The 19,595-nt window shown below is 45.1% G+C and overlaps 1 protein-coding gene across 1 annotated transcript in view; it reads right to left on the bottom strand.

The window, feature by feature from the left end:
* The window catches only part of KAT14 (lysine acetyltransferase 14), a 34,635-nt gene that overhangs the window by 1,233 nt on the left and 13,807 nt on the right, over nt 1-19,595 (bottom strand). The window contains 7 exon segments of the mRNA XM_032351484.1: nt 3,216-3,406; nt 4,973-5,148; nt 6,003-6,090; nt 6,093-6,138; nt 16,475-17,043; nt 17,180-17,596; nt 19,258-19,439. Coding sequence (XP_032207375.1) covers nt 3,216-3,406; nt 4,973-5,148; nt 6,003-6,090; nt 6,093-6,138; nt 16,475-17,043; nt 17,180-17,596; nt 19,258-19,439 — 1,669 coding nt within the window.

Raw genomic sequence — 19,595 nt, 5'->3', positions numbered from 1 at the left:
AAATAAATAAAATCTTTAAAAAAAAAAAAATAAATAAAACTAGATGTTATCTTGCGCTCAAACTTGTAACAATGCCCTTCCTACACCCACTAGAAAAGATGCTAAGTTATGAGGCAAGATACGAAGAATTGGGACTTTTGTCTAGTTAAGAGACCTAAGGACCCAGTACAAAACCTGAATCCCACAGGCCCCCTGCCATCCCTCCCAAACTGACAGAACTGCTCGCGGTTTCTGTATTCAACACTGCCCTAATCATAGGGGGGAATGAGTGACCCTCATCCTATCAATCCCCAGGCAAATTCTTAAGATTCTTAATCAGAAACCAAAGTCCTATAAACTAAGACCCCCACGTTCTAATGAGGAAGGCACCAAAATACTGAGGTTGGCAGGGTCCTGAGATTTTATAACCCCCGTTTCCTCCCAGGCCTAGATTTAAGAGCCCTCTCAGGTAGACAGCTCTCCTCTTTCCTTTGCTTCACTCACATTCTGGGCCACAGCACTGCTGAGAGGGCAGGAAATTAATTTTGTAGCGTGACGCTTGTGTACCTGCGCCTGATCCAACCACAGCACCGTTGGGCACTACTGCCCAGCTGAGTGGCTGTCTGGGCCTGAGGTTTATGGGTTGGCCAAGGGCGGGGCCCTGCTCACAAAGGGTGAACACTCCTGCCCCCACCCGCTGAGCGCTCAGTACCGACCCTGCACCACGCCTTCTAGAGGCACACAACATGGAAGTGTCACCCCTGAGCTGCTGCAGACCCTAGGGCTGCCCGCAGGCCCCTGCTGGTGGGGGAAAGGCGAGGCTCTGAGGCCTGGAGAATAGGGTGTGGTACAACTGAGTCTCCTCACAGCACCACACAAGGGAGCACATACTAACTGCCAAGTGAGGAGAGAGGAAACCAACTTCTAGAAAACGCTTCTAAGTTCCAGCTGGCATCTGGAAGTGTTAAGCACATTTCATGAAAACTGGGAAAACAGGGTGCTTGGGTGGCTCAGTCGGTTAAGTGTCTGCCTTTGGTTCAGGTCATGATCCCGGGGTGCAGGAATCGAGTCCTATGTTGGGAATCCCCGCTCAGTGGGGAGTCTGCTTCTCTCTCTCTCCCTCTACCCCTCCCCACTGCTCGTGCTCTCTCTCGCTTCTGGTCTCTCTCTCTCTCAAATAAAATCTTTAAAAATAATAATAAAAAATAAAAATAAAATAATAAAAACTGGAAAATGACATTTTATCTTCTCCTTCCTCTATTTATTTTTTTTTAAAGATTTTATTATTTATTTGACAGACAGAGATCGCAAGTAGGCAGAGAGGCAGGCAGAGAGAGAGAGGGAAGCAGGCTCCCTGCTGAGGCAGAAAGCCCCGTGTGGGACTCGATTCCAGGACCCTGAGATCATGACCTGAGCCGAAGACAGAGGCTTAATCCACTGAGCCACTCCGGTGCCCCTCTCCTTCCTCTATTTAAAAGGATTCTTGGGGTGGCCTGGGTGGCTCAGTGGGTTAAAGCCCCTGCCTTCGGCTCAGGTCATGATCTCAGTGTCCTAGGATTGAGCCCCACATCAGGCTGTCTGCTCCGCAGAGAGCCTGCTTCCTCCTCTCTCTCTCTCTGCCTGCCTCTCTGCCTACTTGTGATCTCTGTCAGTCAAATAAATAAATAAAATCTTCAAAAAAAAAAAAAAAAGATGGAAAAAAAAAATAAAAGGATTCTTGCTTGTGGACATTGGGAGGGTATGTGCTATGATGAGTGCTGTGAAATGTGTAGGCCTGATGATTCACAGACCTGTACCCCTGGGGCTAATAATATACTATATGTTAATAAAAATAATAATAAAAAATAATAAAATTTTTTTTTAAAAAGGAATCTTGCCCATGTAACACACAATCCTCCTTGCCAAATGGTTTCTTTCTTTTTTTCTTTTCCTTTTTTTTTTTAAAAAGATTTATTTATTTATTTATTTATTTGACAGAAAAAGAGAGAGAAAGCACACTGTGGGAGAGGGAGAAGCAGACTCCCCGCTGAGCAGGGAGCCCAATGCGGGGCTCAATCCCAGGACCTTGAGATCATGACCTGAGACGAAGGCAGACACTTAAACCACCTGAGCCCCCCAGGTGCCCCAGCCAAATGGTTCTGAAATAAAAGTTTACCAGAAAGATTCTGAGAGGGGAATTCCTTACATGTTTTTCTGATGTTAATATATAAGTATATGGTATATTTTCTTCAACAGTGGTACAGAGATATCAAAAGATGAATTATAACTCAATACTAAAATCAAGTCTTAAAAACTTATACAGCTTGTACAGTGACAGTAAAGTGAAGAATAATCAGCAATAAGAGAATATATGGTCTTGGTTGAGACAGTTTTGCTAAAATGTTTAAAAATACTTAAAAACTTTTGCAGTTGCACAGGTGGGATTATCCTCGGTGAAAGAAGTCAGACAAAAACAGGCACCGTATGATCTCATTTAGCTCTCAGAATCTAAAAAACAAACAATAAAAGCTGAACTCACAGATACAGACAACAGACTGGTAGCTGCCAGCAGCGGGGTTGGGGGCGGGTGAACCGGCTGCAGGGGCGTCCAAAGGAATAGACTTGTAGGTTATAAAACAAGGCAGTCCTGGGGATGTCCCGTAATGCACGGACACTAGCGTTTACAATACTGCACTGCATAAATGAAAGTTGCTAAGAGAAGTGATCTTAAAGGTTCTCATCCCAAGAAAACAAATGTTTGTAGCTACGTAACTCCGTGTGGTGCCAGTGTTGTTTCACAACATATACAAGTATGGAATCATCACACTGTACAGCTGAGACGAGGATGCTTTGTATGTCAGTTATACCTCACTAAGAAAAAAAACCCCGAAGACCACAGTTCCACTTCCACTCCTCAGAGTCATGCGGTGGGTCCCTAAGAGCAGCAGCAGTTACCAATATAATATGGGTCCTACGAGGGCTTTGGGCTCTCATGTCTGGAATTACCTCATTTTATTTACTATACATGTTTACAACTAGTTTCTTTGAAGCCTAGGCCTGAACAGCGATCTTATTCTAGAGGGGGAAGATTTTTATCTGTGTGTGGTAAGAGCCTCAGGAGGGATGTTTTCTCACTGGGTCTCTGAGACCACCCATTCTGTTCGGCCGTGCTAGGAAGGCTCAGCCCAGCACTGTCCCTCATCCCTCTTCCACGTATTCCTGAAGGAGCCCAAAGGCCAGCTGGTAGCACAGCTTACCTGAATCAGATGGTAAATCATGAATGTTGCAATCCCTGCTCTTCTCCATTCAGGGTGGACAAACAGAAATGAAATGTAAGCTTCATTGTACTTCACGTCGGGAACCATGAAGCCAAAGGCAATGATGACTTTTTTATAAAGGACAACAACACTGAAGTCTGGATACTGCAGGCACTCAGACAGGTCAATGCCTAAAGAAAAGAGATAATTGGAGATTCAAACTGGATACCTTCTGGAATTAAGACCAAGCTGTTCAGTCTGACTTACAACTACACCTGCACACTAAAAAAAACCAAAAATCAAAAAACAAAACTGAAGACAGAGATATTAGCATAGACATCATACATTCAAATCATAAAAATAAAAGTGAAACTAACATGCTAAGTGAAGGAATGCAGTCAGAAAAGACACATATTCTGATTCCATGTATGTCTTTTCTAAGTACATGTTTGACAAGAAGAAAGATAGGGTCGGTAGTAGAGAATGCACAGGCTAAAACTGGACATACCTGCCTTTGAACTTAGCCTCCTCTGCAGTGTGTGTCAGCTGACACCTCCTAGATGTGGGCCTCAGCATCTGCACACCCAGACCTCACAGGGTGGGAGCAAAGACCCGAGCGCCCATACTGTTGTGTGTACAGTTTACAAGCTCTTTTGTACAAAGGTTACATTTTATAGTGAACGGGATAAACAAATAATGATTGCATGTATAAGGTATGGAGGCACCCAGAGTAAGGTCAGGAAGTAGGAGATGCTCCTGGAATGTTCCTTTGGCCCCCATACCACTCCTAAAAGATGAACACAACTCTGCCACCACACGTGCACTGTTACATGATTATCAGACAACAAAGATGACACAGCTCTAATCCCAATGAAATCTTATCTAACATCTGTAATATTTCCTTTGCGTTTCAAAGCAGCACGGTAAGACAGATCCACAAAGAACATGTTTATATTTAGCAATGAAAATGTGCTCACTCCTCTACTTGGTGGCTCTGGTCTGCAGAGAGACAATATATTCAGGCTGATAAAATAACAAATCATATTGGGTTTACTCTTATTTTTAAAGTCTCCAATTGGAGGATATGTGGGTGGCTCAGTTGGTTAAGCAGCTGCCTTAGGCTCAGGTCATGATCCCAGCGTCCTGGGAACGAGTCTCACATTGGGCTCCTTGCTTGGCAGAGAGCCTGCTTCTCCCTCTGCCTATGCCTGCCACTCTATCTGCCTGTTCTCTCTCTCTCTCTGACAGATAAATAAATAAAATCTTAATAAATAAATAAATAAATAAATAAAGTCTGCAATTGGGATACTTGGTTTTTTAAAAATGTCTTTTGGCTTTATTAACACTCTCCCGAAGGAATAGCTAAATAAACAAAATTACAGAATTATTAGGCAAAAAATCAAAAGTGTCCCAACACGCCCAAGGTACCAGCCAGTGTATCACTGATACCAGGTAGATATTACCTGGTATTTAGATATATGTAGAAGCAAAACAGGATGAATCTTTTATTCTGGAAGTGGAGAGAGACAAGGAAGAGAAACATACAAAAATACTGTTTATTACTTTAACTGCTGGCTTCTTCTTGATCTTAGGAAGAAAGAGGTGTTCATATCTTACTATTCCTATCTTAGCAGAGACAAACTAAATGAAATCATGAGTAAAGGTTTTAGAGTCGCATGACATACACTGATTTAAAAATATCACTAAAGTGAACCAAAAAGAAAACAGATCTGCCTAGTTTGCGAGGGGGAACATACCAGGCCAGAAAAACTCCTGACACATGGAGTTTATCGTTGGGATGTGATTTGGCCGGACATAACAGTAATCAAGAGGTGCCTCGGCTTCCGGCGTCCAGTGAGGGTCGCTCCTGTGCAGGTGGGAACGAATCTGTGACAGGAGCTGCAGTTTGGGTGGCTTTGTTTCATAATCACGCCTCCGGGACCGCAGAAAAAAACAAGAGTCGAGTCAAGAAAAATATACAATGTCATTCCTAGCCAAGTGATTCACATAAACTCCTTACTTGGCCTGAAATTCTAAGTAAACTTGTGTTACTTTCTGTGGTAGATACCTTGACAACTTGAAAGCCTGATACTTTCTGGTATGAAATTTAAAATTCGCCTCTGCACCTGACAGGAACCCTACTTGTGCTAGCGAGCCTTCATGAACAGAGGGAGGGACCAAACAGCAGCCTGACTCAAGCCAGCGCTCAGGCCCGAGGCCAGCGAGGGAGGGCCCAGCGCTGCCCGGGCCGCGGGGGCAGGCTCACTCACCGCCTCCACAGGCCGGGCGCAGACGGCAGTGCTGGGCAAGGAGGATCACGTGACTCTGCCTCGAGTATGGGGCACAAACACACCTTCTCAAGACAGAACCGGGGCCTCGCTAGTCAGCTCAGCTTCCACAGCACTGCTAGACAACGAGACTCATCATCGCCCCCAGACTAAGCCCAACTGAGACAACTCTCCCATTTTTTTCATTTAACAGACTACCAAATATATACAATTTTAAAACTGAAAAGCAACACAATGAGTATAATACTCATAAAGAAATCTAATGGAGTTAACTTACTATTCTTGCTTTTTACATTTCTTTCAAAGGACTATCCTTTCTGCCAAAAAACTACAATCAAACAAGCTAAGGATAAGACTGGACGTGGAGCACAGACTCAGTCCGTGTTGATGCCTGTTCCCAGGGGAGGGTGTGGACTCACTGCTGTGGAGGACCAGGGTGTAGAAGCCACCAACGCCATTCCTCATAACATGCTCAACATCACAGCTCTTGCCCATGTACCTGATGTATGGCTTCAGGATCCGAGAGGTGTAAGGGCTGACAATACTCTGGTCCACGGCCATATCTTCAGAGCCCACCAAACGATACAGAACCTAGTGGTCTGGTGCCGAAACCCTTTCCTGGATGGCAAGGCAGTCTACGAGAAAGAAATGCTGGTTATGCAGAAATAAAGTCACTCAAATGATGGGTTTAATTTCACAGATTAGTACATAGGACTTTTTATGTGTCGGAAATAGGTCTTTCTTATTGCTTATTCAGAATGTTCGATGTGCAAAACAAACCTCATAGGTACCTCTGCATAAGATCAGATACGAAAAGCCGATCCTGGTTACAATAGTTTAAACTTGAGATGATTTAATCAATTTTAAAGTTACTTAAAAATTTTCAGCCACTGGAGTGAGTGGAAAGCAGGACTGAGCTCTGGATTTACAGTTTCTGTCAGCTGCATCCTGCCCTCTTGACACCTCCAGTCCAGTCGTCAGATGGTAACCCACTCACGTGGGTCATGGTGCAGGAGTCGGCTGGTATCCACAGAGCAGCAGCAACCCTGTGTGTTGGTTTAGTAAAATAGGCCTCTGCTCCACTGAGTACACCTGACAGGAGCAGGACTGACATAGACCGTCGTCCTTACGCCAAATCACGACAGTGGAGAGGCCCACTGTGCTCCTCAGGTGGGTGTCCGAGAGGAACAGGTGGGATTCACCCTGGGAGCCCAAAGAGAGATGTCTGTTTCCCAGAGCGCTGCTCCAGGGCCCCCAGTCATGTAGGAACAGAATGTGTGCAATTAGGGTTTTACAGCAAAGAGCCCAGATGGAAGATTCAAAGGCACATTTATAAAGTGGTTTGCCAAGGGCTGGATGAAGTTTAGAAAACTGACTTGCTTTTGGAGAGTCCGTTTGCTCTTTAGCTTAGAAAATAACTTTGTTGAAAGGAGAGAAAGAATTCCTTCTCTTATAATTTGCTCTCATTACTTTCCCCAAATGGACACACAAACTTTCAGGGGCGCCTGGGTGGCTCAGTGGATTAAAGCCTCTGCCTTCGGCTCAGGTCACGATCCCAGGGTCCTGGGATTGAGCCCTGCATCGGGCTCTGCTCAGCAGGGAGCCTGCTTCCCCCCCTCTCTCTGCCTGCCTCTATGCCTACCTGTGATCTCTGACTGTCAAATAAATAAATAAAATTAAAAAAAAAAAAACACAAAGCTTTTAAAGGATGACTCTGAAATTCTTCCAGGACTTTCAAAAAAGTTTCAGAGGGAGATTCAGAGCTATGGCATATAGTTTCCAAAGACAGCCTCAACACTTCCTCCTGCACCCATGGGGACATGTGGCTCCTCCTATCAAGCGGCAGAGTCCATTCCCTCCCCTTGAACCTGGGTGGGCCTTGCAACAGGCCTTGACCAATGACAAAGTATCAGAAGTAACATTTTGGTACCTTGAGCCCAGGCCTTAAGAGGACCGGCAGCTTCCACTCTCTCTCCCAGTCCAGCTTCCACGGTGTCCAGGCTGGACCCTGGAATGTCTAGAGGCCCCATGGAGATGGGCTCTGGAGGAAGGGAAGCCATCCTAGGTCGTTCTGATCCTGACCAAGCTCCCTGCTGAAGGCAGCCACAGGGCTGACCTCAGCCTTTAGCACGTGGGGCAGAATCATCATCCAGCTGAGCCTGGCCAACCCACAGAATCAGAAGAAGGACGGAATACTGCTCTAAGCCTCTTAAGTTTTGGAGACACGGAGACACGGAGACAGCAGCCACTGAACCACTGGCCCATGATGGACGATCTGGCTCATGTGTCGAGGTGAGTTGTGTGGAACTCCACAGGTGTCATCCAGTATCCTGACTTCTTTCCACCTAGCCCACCTGCGACATCTGCCTGGATCACTGCCACCACTTCCCACGGGTCTCCCCACTGCCACTCTCACCCCTTATCACCCGTTCTCCACATGGAGTCAGATGCTTCTTTTAAATCAAATACATTCCCTTCCCTTGTCAAAACTCCTATGTGACTACCCTTACAATTTAAAGTCCTTGCCTTTCACTGCAGGATCTACCTGTTACCTCTGTGGCCTCATCTCCCACCTACTTCCACCGCCATCACTAGGCTCCAGCTCCAGACACCAGACTATCTGCTGCCTTGGGGCCTGCACCTGAGGCTTCTCCCTGAACCTTCTACAAGCCAGGTCCTCCTTGTGGAGAAGATGGGATTAAGTGCTACCTCCACTGAGAGGAGGTCCTCACCCTGTCCCAAGTGGTACTGCGGCCTTCTGCTCTCCCACCCACCGCAGCACCCACCTTGCAGGAAATGATCCGTGATGGATCACCGCTCCATCAGGTGGGCACCATCTGCCCTAATTCACCGCAGCATCCCCAGCTAGAGGAGTACTTAGCACACATGAAGTACTCAACATTTGCTGAATGACAAAATAGTGTGTGGGGGGGGGGGGCGCTGGGGAGCATCCCAAACTCAGGTAAGTTTGGGAAATATTAAGTGAGTTTCTTCAAACTTACAGTTCTAAACAAAATGGAGCACCAGGTGGGCTGCTGGGTCCCTTCCCCAAACTCATCCTGAAAGATGCCACAAGAGTGTGAAGGAAGATGGAACACAAAGGCTTTGAGAAACCTCAGGAGAAACCAAAGGAGGCCAGGTACAGGTGAGGCAGCATAGGGCAGCCTACAGCAGAGAAAGGCTTTCCACCACAGATGGGGCTGGAGGTGCTTCTTGATTAGGCCACTTCCTCTTGCAAGCTCTGCTCTGAGTAGATCTCAGCCAGTCAACTTTGCCTGCAAGTGCTGGCTGGAGGGGTCACGGCAGGACACCCGGAGTGCTGGAGACTTCTAACTTGCCAAGAGGATAACACGCTAGGAACCAGACTTTTGCCCCTCCCTCAGGTGTATACACCAGCAAAGGCACCTGGTTAGAACAAGACAATATTCATTCACAAGGAAAAAAACACTCAAGATATATCGTCAACAAGGAGTGCAAAAGAAAAGAAAACAAAGTAAACAAAGTACACAGCAAAAGACAGAATAATTTACTAGACAGCCAAGCGTTTTCAAAAAGCAAATAAACAGTCATCAGAGAAAAGCAGACCAAAATGACAATGAGATAGCATTTGACACCCACTAAGACAGCTATAATTAAAAAAGGTAAGTACTGGTAAGGACGTGTGGACAAGTCAGGGTCTGAACAAACGGAGAATCAGCAACTCTTCGTAGATCCCTCAGAGAACTGAAATCACAGAGCGAACTACTCCCCCACAAACTGAAAAGACCAACAGGTGGATACAGAGAAGAGTAGAGTAGAAGAGCAGAGTAGAAACCTCCAGGGACAAACCGACAAATTACTGGAGGCACAGTGTGGATGAAGGGGAGAGAAAAAAACTACGGGGGCGGGGGGGGGGGGGGGGGGCGGTGGCACATTTTGTGACTTTTACCTCCAGGAGCTCTACCAGGTTCTCATGGTAAGGATCAAAGAAAAATCCCCTCAGGCTTCCAGCAGGGAAAAGGCAGCTGTTTTGAAAATACGTCAGAGTCCTTTGTTCTTCTTAACAAGGTCTGCTCTCAAGAGAAACTATTTTACCAGAACCTAACCCATTGGTTGTGTGTGGTTTTTAAAATTAATTAATTATTTATTTGTCAGAGAGAGAGAGAGAGAGAACGAGCGAGCGCGTGCACAAGCAAGGGGAGTGGCAAGCAGAGGGAGAAGCAGGCTCCCCACTGAGCAAGAAGCCCCATGTGGGGCTTGATCCCAGAACCCTGGGATCATGACCTGGGCCGAAGGCAGACACCTTCCGGACCAGGTGTCCTGACCCATTGGGTTTCACCAGAACCGAACCAACCTGTGGAAAGGGAATTAGCCATCTCCAGCTCCCTCCTGCCATTCCACGCCACCTAACTGGGGAGGCAAATCTGAGAAGCACTGTGATAGTCACAGCCCAGGAACACATGTTCACTGAGAACTAATCATAGGTCCATAGAACGCTTCTCACTCTACATCTCACTGCTATACCACTACAGGCCTATTTTCTACAGTTTTTTTAATCTACGATATCCTATTTGGCTTTCAACAAAAAATTAAAAGCATGTTAAAAAGCAAAAGACATTGTCTGAAGAGACAGAGTGAGCATCGGAACTAGACTCAGACAAGGCAGAGATGTCGGAATTATTAGACTAGGAATTTAAGACGACTATGATTAACATGTTAAGGGCTCTATTGGACAGAGTAGACAACACCCAAGAACAGAGGGGCAATTTAACCAGGGAGATGGAAATGCTAAGAAAGAATCAAGAAGAAATGCTAGGGATCAAAAACATAATAGAAATACAGAACTATCTTTGGCGGGCTCATTAGTAGACTGGATATGGTTGAAGAAAAGGACCTCCGAGCTTGAGAATATGTCAAGAGGAACTTCCAAAACTGAAAACCAAAGAGGAAAAAAAGACAAAAAAAAAAAAAAAGAACAGAACAGAATATCCAAAGCTGTGTTACAACCACAAAAGGTGTAAAATACACATAACAGGGATACCAGAACGAGAAGAAAGAAAGGAACAGAAGAAATATTTAAAGCAGTAATGACAGAGAACTTCGCCAAATTAATGAGACACCACACCAAAACCACAAATCTGGGAGGCTCAGAGAACCAAGGCAGGATGAATGTCAAGATGAAACCGATGAAAAGCATCAAGTTGCACACAAGTCAAAGTGGTTGCCCGGAGGCTTTAGGGAAGCTCAATTTTAAAGTCCCCTTGCTTCTCTCTTGCACAACCGCTCCCGCCTTCTCAGCCTTTTGTTTCAGGAAGCCAGTACTATCTTGAAGACTAGCCCGAGAGGCTGGCGGCACAGACACAATTCCCATCGAAACCAGCTAGATCCTGTGTTTCCCTGTAAAATCCCCCAGCCCCTTCCTCAGCCTGCTGCAGCCTCCTGAGCTGGGCAAAGTCATAAGGCTACTGTTCCTCTGTAGCCCGAACTTTTTGTGTGGTACTTGGCTCTGAAGCACAGAGGTTAGTGGTTTTTGACAACAAATAAGCATATAAGACGCCTGTGACTGCTGTGACTGAAGGAGATGCTCTGTCTAACAAGATAAATGAGATCAAAAAACACTTTTGAAATGCACAAATAGAATTTAAAAATGGTAAGGAAGATACAATTCTGAAAGCTTCCAGGGTGCGGGAGGAAGAAAGACCACCTACAAAGAAACACGAATAAGCCAACAGTGAGACTCTCAGCAGCAACACTGTATGCAAGATAATGGAGGGATAATTTCAAAATGTTGAAGGAAAAAATAAAACAATTTTATATCCAGCTATGCTATCATTTGAATGCAAGAGTGAAAGGAAAATAATCTCAGACATACAGGTATTCAAAATTAATCTCACAAAGACCATGTTTTTTAGAACTGTTAAAAAGTAGACTAACAAAAAATTAATCTAGGGAGGGCGCCTGGGTGGCTCAGTGGGTTAAGCCGCTGCCTTCGGCTCAGGTCATGATCTCAGGGTCCTGGGATCGAGGCCCGCATCGGGCTCTCTGCTTAGCAGGGAGCCTGCTTCCCTCTCTCTCTCTCTGCCTGCCTCTCCATCTACTTGTGATTTCTCTCTGTCAAATAAATAAATAAATAAAATCTTTAAAAAAAAAATTAATCTAGGGAGAAACGATGGGAAATAAGCGTAAACAATTTAGTGATGTTTACTGTTACCTAAATAATACAAAAGAAAAAAGGTAAGAGCATGCAAAAATATTCTGTTTGGAAGAAAGACTACATGATAATATTAAAAAATTAACAGAAAAATAAACATATGTCATAAGTTAGAACTTACAAAAAGTAACTTTCTTTATAACTAAGAATCATCATCATATACACTATTTTCTCTGACCACAACATAATCTGATTGGAAATTAAATCAACTACTACAAGAGACCTTAAAAATGCCTACGTATCTAAAAATAAAAAACAACAAAAAGCACTAAATAACTCGGGTTACAGAGGAAATAACGAGAAAAAATACAAACAGCTAAGTACTGATAAATACGTCATTCCAAAAGTCCTAAGTCATAGCTAGCGTAGTATTACAGGGACATTTATAGCTATGACTGTATTTAACAAGAAAGAGTATGGATTGAGCCAATGCACTGATAGCTGCTCCCCTGTGTAACTGCATTAAAATGATACTGAAATTCCAGGTTAGGATGGGGGATTAATCACACAATTTTATCTCTTCCCCAAACCCACTAAAACTATAGAATAAGACTTTAGAAAAAAAGAGAAGGATACAAAAATAGGAAGATCAGGGGAAGAAACATCTGGGAAGCAGATGGACAAATACTAACTGCTTCTAAGCCAAAATTCCAAGCTGGCTTTGGGGAAGGTGAGAAGCAGGCCAATCTGTACTGCAGCATCCTCTTAAAACCCGGGGGCAGCACCAGACTCCAGAGGAGTTGGGGAAAAACGAGGCAGTAGAAAAAGAGGCAGGCAAAAGCTGTGGGCAGTCTGAGCCCCAAGCCCTTAGCCCCTGCTGCCAGGTGCCTGCCTCCCCGTGGACGTCTGGACGTCCCATGCCTAGAGAAGGTGTGACCAGCACTCTGGATGGTCTGCTTCCATGGCACGGAGGAGGGGTCCCACAGGTTGAAGGCTAGGGTCCCCCTTTCCCTAGGTGGTAACCAGGGTTCTAAGACTGGAAGACTGGCCCAGGGGGAAAGACCCCAAGGAAGAGACGGGGGGCGGGGGTCCACGTCAAAGGATCCTCCTCTGTAATGGGTCTGGACACAGAGATCCAGGTTGAGCCTCGTTTTCCCTCAGAAAGGGAGAGCACTGCCACCAGGACTGCTCAGGTGTCTCTCGGTGTCCCAGCGCTGGCTGGGGACTCTGGCTTAAGTTCAAGGCCTTCTGATCATGTAACGTCTCCAATTTAATTTCGCAGGCAGCTCTCCTCCTGAAGCCACTAAGGATGCGCTCCATGACAGCACGAGGGTAAACCTACAGAAAGGTAAAGCTGAGGCAAAGGACACTGAAGGCTCAGCGCTGAGGAAGGGCCAGTGCGTCTCCAGGAAGGGAGGTCCCGGGACCACTACTGAGTGACAAGGGTCACTCGAGGGCAGACACATGAGGCCATCGTCTTAAGTCACCACTACAGTGCATCATCTTTTATTTAGTTTTGTCTTTTTATTTTTTTCATCGTAAGTGCCCTCCTTAATCCCCAATCCCTACTTCCTCCTTCCCCCGGAGCAACCAGCAGTTGTTCTCTATAATTAAGAGTCTGTTTCTAGATTAATCTTTTTTCCCCTTCATTTGATCTTAATTCCACGAATGAGTGAAACCGTACGGTATTTGTCTTTCTCTGACTCATCGTGCTTAGCATTGTGCTCTCTAGCTCCATCCACATCATTGCAAATGGCAAGATGTCATTCTTTTTTTTTTTTTACAGCTGAGTAATATTCCTCTGTGTGTGTGCGCGCGTGCGCGAATTTATAAACTTATATGTGTGTGTATATATATATATATATATATAAAAAACCCATGTCCTTTACCCACTCATCTATCAGTGGACACCTGGGTTGGTTCTATAGCTTGGCTATTGTAAGTAATGTTGCAATAAACAAAGGGGTGCATGTATCCCTCTGAGCTTATGTATTTGTATTTTTTGGATAAATACCCAGCAGTGCGATTACAGGATCATAGGGTACACTGGACTATCTACTAAACTCAGTGAGCTGTAGACCAGAATCTCATCAGTGCTCAGCCTGGGTTTCACCACGTACTCTCAGACTCCTCCACTCCTTCCTGCCCACTCCTGGATCAGAAGACTCTGACCTCCTACAAGCTGGAGGGAAGCACATCAGTCTGGAGGCAGGAAACAGGGCCTCCGTGCCCCTGCCCAGACGTCTAGGACTGCCTAATGACCTTGAACACTGACTTCTTAAGAAAGGGGTCACAGGTGCTGGAGCCAGAACATGACCATGTGAGTTTCCTGGGGTTGCCATAGCTATGGCCCACAAACCTGGTGGCTTAAATAACAAACTTACTCTTCCACAGTTCTAGAGACCAGAAGTCAGAAAGCATGGGGTCACCAGGGCCATGTGCTCTCTGACTATTCCAAGGAAGAATCCACTCCATGCTTTCTCTTACCTCCTGGTAATGCCAGCAATCCTCAGTGTCCCTTAGCTTATAGCAACATTGCTCTGCCCTGACCATCACATGGGCCTTCTGATCATGTAAAGTCTCCAATTTTATTTCGCAGGCAGCTCTCCTCCTGAAGCCACTAAGAACGTGCTCCATGAGAGCACAGGGCTAAACTGCAGGTCTCCCTGAATCTGTCTCTGTGTCTCTTCCCTCCTTCTCATAAGGACACCAGTCATATTGGATTAAGTGCCCACCCTGCTCCAGTGCGACCTCGTATTAACTAATTACATCTGCAAATGCCCTATTTCCAAACAAGGTCACACTCACCAGTACCAGGAGCAAAAATGTCAATATATCCTTGTGGGGGAGGAAGGGGGGCGTGGGGGGTAGGGGAGCACAATTGCCTTTACAGCACTGACCCAGAGAGACTGCTCAGCTTACCCTTCCTGGAAGCCTCCCTCTAAGAATGGCAAAGTCCTTACAAAGCTAGATGGGTGCCTCCTACTTAGCCTTTTTTTAAAAACTAAAGGTGACATAAAAAAAAAACTCAAGAGTGGCTCCCTCGGTGGTGGGGGGTGGGGAGAGTAGGCAGTACACAGAACCTCCAATGTGCTTGTAATGTTCTGTTTCTTAACCCAAGGGATACATGCAAAAGCACTTATTTTAGTAGTCTATAAACTATACTGATGTGTTTTATATATTCTTTAGTTATAGGATATATTTCACAACTTAAAAAATTAAGTATAGAGATTAAAAAGACAAACCCACAAGAACAAAGACATGATGAGTAGATGACTACAACAAAATCATCTGATAAGTGGCAAATGGCTAAGAACAGAGAGCAGAGCCTAAGGCAGCAATGCAGACAGACCAGGAGAGGCACGATTTACATGCAGAGCCTCAGGGAAGGTGATGGGTCCTGCTAACATTGAGAGTGACAAGAGGACTATGGACTGAGGGTCTCTTTACTTAAAAGGCTAAAGCCTCCAATTATACCCCCACTGCCCACATCCAGAAACGATTTTCCCTCCATGGGTAGAAGGCTAGACTGTCTGGAAAGGCTTGGGCAGACATGGGAGCTGGCGGTATGGTCAACAGTGGGACTGAAAATGGGAAGCCTCAGGGAAGCAGGCTCCCGGTGCTCCCTATTCACCCTTAGGTACAGGCAGGCAAGTTACTACCTCCCAGGAAAGAAAGAAAATAGGAAAAAAGAAAGGCAAGGGATCCATCTAGGGTAGGGGTTGTTGGCAAACTATACCCCACAGGCCAAATCTGGCCTGTTGCAGTAAATAACGTTGTCACTGGGACACAGTCACGCCCAAGCATTTTATCTTGGTCTCAGAAACAGCACAGTAGGGTAGCTGCAACTCAGACTGTGTGGTCTGCGAAGCCAGAACCATCTAATGTTTGCCCCTTAACAGAAAGCCTGCCAACCCCTGGTCTAAAGGATCCAAGATCCAAATAATAGGTGTGTTCTAAAGAGACAGAAGAGAGAAAATAGAAGACAGGAAATGAAGAAGATGTTCCAGAATTCCAGGAGAGTTTCAAACTGCAAAGGCCCACACACCACATGGCCAACACAATGGGAGAAAAGGCCCCACACATGGTACATCACAGAATAAGATCAGAACACTGGCACCATCAGCCCACTAGTTTCCAAAGAAGACAGAAAAATGTGCAAATTATCCAAACAGGCAATCACCGACAGAGAAACAACTAGGAAACGTGAAAAATGTTTAAACTCACCTGTAAACGAAGACATGTAAATAAAAAATAAGATTTCACTTCACAGCCATCAGATTAGCAAAAGTAGTTAAAGGCTGCTTAGGAGCAAGAGCTAGCAAAGATTCAGGAAAATAAGACCTCTCATTCGTGCTGTGGAAGGGTGTATTCTTGAAGTTCTCATTCCCAGGAATGCACACACACCTGGACTCCTCTGGACGTTCTTGAGCAGCACTGATACGCATTGATCTATGCCTGCATGTATCTCCTACCTACAGAGATGTTTACGTGTCCTCGGAGCCTGCTCAGCACATGGTCTGGCACATTCTACGTCCTCCACAAAAGTGTCACTCAGGGTGATGACACAAACCATGTGCAAACTCAGTCCCCGCCAGGGACTAGGAGAGACAAAATGTCAAGGCTGTCTTGAATGCCCCAAAGGAAACAAACCAACCTAGATGTATTAATGGGTATTCATAATGAATAGTTTCAAAACATAAAGCCCAGCCATTTTTGTATCTTTCTCCCTTGCTGTTTCCTGTCTCCTCCCAGATCACTTGGGAGTTTAAGTCCCAGCACAGCTGTGCCCACTCGTGGTGCTGCCTGCCCCACCTCCATGGCCGCCCCGAGAGGCTCACCTGGTATCGGTCAAGGATTCGGAAGTCTGGACAGGTTGTTCTGTATGTGGCTTGTCCAGCTGGAAGCCTCGAAACTCCTCCTTCTTTGGCTCCATAAATGCCATCAACTAACAGAAGAGCAGCATTAACAACTTGATCCAAGTCAAAAAGTGGTAATCCTCGATCTCTTTTCGCTTGCCTGACGATCAGCTTCCGCTTCAGTCTACGAGCTTCCGGTGTCATGGCTACAGCACTGGGACAAGCTTCTAGCCGCTTCAGGAGCAGCTTCTCCTCATAGATGCTCACAGGGGTGTACTTGGGCCCTTTAGGTTTCCTGTCCTTCTCCAATTGAGGTTTCCTCTTCTCTCGAGTCCTGGTTTGCAAAGACGTGTTGGAATCTGTGTCTTCACTGTCAATGTCCATCCTGTCGGGCTTCTCCTCCTCACTCTCTACCTCCTGCTTTATCTGTTCCGGCGCTCGGACCTTCTTTCTGCCCCCGACTACAGCCCCGGACGCTGCTGCCCCAGCGGGAGGTGGAACGTACTCCATCCCTGGGTCTATGACCCCATCACCTTCCATCTCATCATCATCTGTGCAGAGTGCAAGACAGTGTGATCAAGACTGAGGAAAGAAGAAGTGCAGGGCACACGGCCCACCAGGTGAACACGCATGCATTATATCAGGGCCCACACATAAAACCAAAGATGCAAGAAAGGCAAGTCTTACCATGAAACAAGGCTTGTGGTGGCATCACATCTGGAATCAGATCTGCTTCTGAAAGCAAGCTGGGTGTGGCCGAGTGAGAGGCAGGGGTCCCAGGGGCAGAGAAATCCAGAGATGGAGAAGGAGATGGACTGGTCAAAGGGGTGCGGTCAGAGGAGCTCAAGGATGAGAAGTCAATCACTTCTCCTTTTTCTAGAATCACATCTGGCCTGCGGCCACGGCTTATGAACTTCACCGGAGTCGAAGAAGTACTCCTGTCAAGAAAGCTGGCCGCTTCCTTCTGGGCTCTCCTAATGTCCTTTGCTTCCTGAGTACGGGACCTTTTCTCTTTTAATTCCATGGCAGATTCCACGGGATTCCGACTTGCCCGTTTTCGAAGGCCCTCAACAGTAATGATGGGATCTAAAGTTGGTTTTGAGGCTGCCGGGAAAGAATAAATACCTAAATTTTCCAGAATATCTCAACTTTAATTTGTTTTACTAATTTGTTATTGTGAACTTAACTACCATGTTCAAAATAGAGAAATGTTCAATGAATGACCTAAACTAAGACTTAGAGCTTTCTTAAGAAAAAAGGGATTATAATGCAAATTTAATTAATTAAAAGTTATCTTTTCCTTATCGAAACTGATAAACATTAAGTTTGGTAATGCTCAGCAAGAATGTGGGGAATGGGTATTTTCATGCCCTTCTAGTAAGGCATATATTTTATTACAACTTTTTGGAGGGTAATTTGACAACACCAGTTAAAATTCTGAATAAATAATGCTCTTCGATATAGCAAACTGTTTCCAGGAATCTATCACAAATAATTTACAGACAAATCTGTACAACTGTAGCATTGTTTAAAATAACAACAACAAAGAGGTAGAAGTAACCAGAACATCCATCAACAGGGGAATGGCCTCTTATACATCACCATATTAAGGCTGCTCAATGGGATACAATGAAAAAAAAAAGAAAAGAAAAGGAAAAGAAGGTAGATCTACATGTACTGCTATGGAAAGATGTCCAAGGTATCCTCGTAAGGGGAAGAAGGAACAGAGAATGGGTATTACAGGAAGAGTTTATTTTTCAATAAAAATGCTTAAATATGCAGAAATAACTTCTAAAAGCATTCACAAGAGATAGCAGTGGTTACTCTGGGGAGTGAAAAAGGTATAGGTGTCGGGGAGAGGGACACTACCATGCTTTCTACTTTTTAATACTATTTTTTTTCTCAATTATATTTTTAAAAATTTAAAACTCACTTAAACTTTTTAGATATACAAAAACCAGATCAATGTTGGCTGTAAGGGGTTCATTTTTTTTTTTTTAAGTGGGAGAATGGTCTCATAGTTAGACTACAAAAGAGTCCTTATCTCCTAAAGATAACATACTGAGATTTTTAAAAAAGATTTTATTTATGAGAGAGAGAGAGAGAGAGATCACGATTAGAAGCAGGGGCAGAGGGAGAAGCAGTGTCCCCAATGAGCAGGGAGTCTGCTTCGGGACTCCATCCCAGGACCCTGGATCCTGACCTAAGCCAAGGCAGACACTTAATCAACTGAGCCACCCAGGCGCCCAACATACTGACATGTTTAAGAATTAAATGATACCTGGGATTTCCTTGTACATAATCCAAGGGGTGGGATGGGTGGAGGGTTGGGGGGAAGTACCAAGGGCTCTAAATAAAATGAGACTGCTAGCAATTAACTGCTCAAGCGAGGTGAAAGGTACACAGGGGTTCATTACATTACTCTACTCACCTTGGTAGATGTTTAAAAATTTCCATATTAAAAAGGTGTAAAACAAAATGAGATTGGAACTAGAGAACTTTTCGGATACCAAAGGAAATTTACAGAACTCATAACTTGAGTGCTCACCTCGGAAGCACAAATACAACTGGTCACTAGCTTAAATGATAAAATATTTTTAATATGGTATTTATTTCTAGCAGACACAAAATGTGTCATAATGAAATTGCCAGAGTCACTCCAGAGAGGCCGACGGGCTCTGCCTGGTACAAGCAGGATGTCTCGTAAGCTCACACTTGGCTTCGGCCGGGGCAACATCCTGCACTGACTGCTCTCCCAGGAGTACCTTTCACTTTCAGGGTCGAGGCAGACAGCTTCTCTCCTTCAGGCTTCATTGTTGGGGGCTTGTTGTGAACAAGCTTCCACCATCCTGGTTCTCCGAACTCTTGAGCACCGGAACGGAAGAACATCGGGCTTCCCACGCTGAGGCAACCCGCTACTGTGCTCCACCAAGTCGAAGTCTTTTTCCTGGAAAAGTCCAAGGATTTAAAAATTACTGGCTTTTCAGTGCTCTCATTATGTAGAAAATACACTCTGTATACTCTAGGACTCAAAGCCTGTGATATCCTAGGGAACCTCCAATCTTTGAACGAAAAGAGCCTAACAGTCAAGCGAGAAGCTCTG

Source organism: Mustela erminea, chromosome 7, assembly GCF_009829155.1.
Source record: "Mustela erminea isolate mMusErm1 chromosome 7, mMusErm1.Pri, whole genome shotgun sequence".
NCBI classification, from domain to species: Eukaryota; Metazoa; Chordata; class Mammalia; order Carnivora; family Mustelidae; genus Mustela; species Mustela erminea.
The sequence above is the reverse complement of the archived record's forward strand: the minus strand, read 5'-3'. Positions and strand labels throughout refer to the sequence as shown.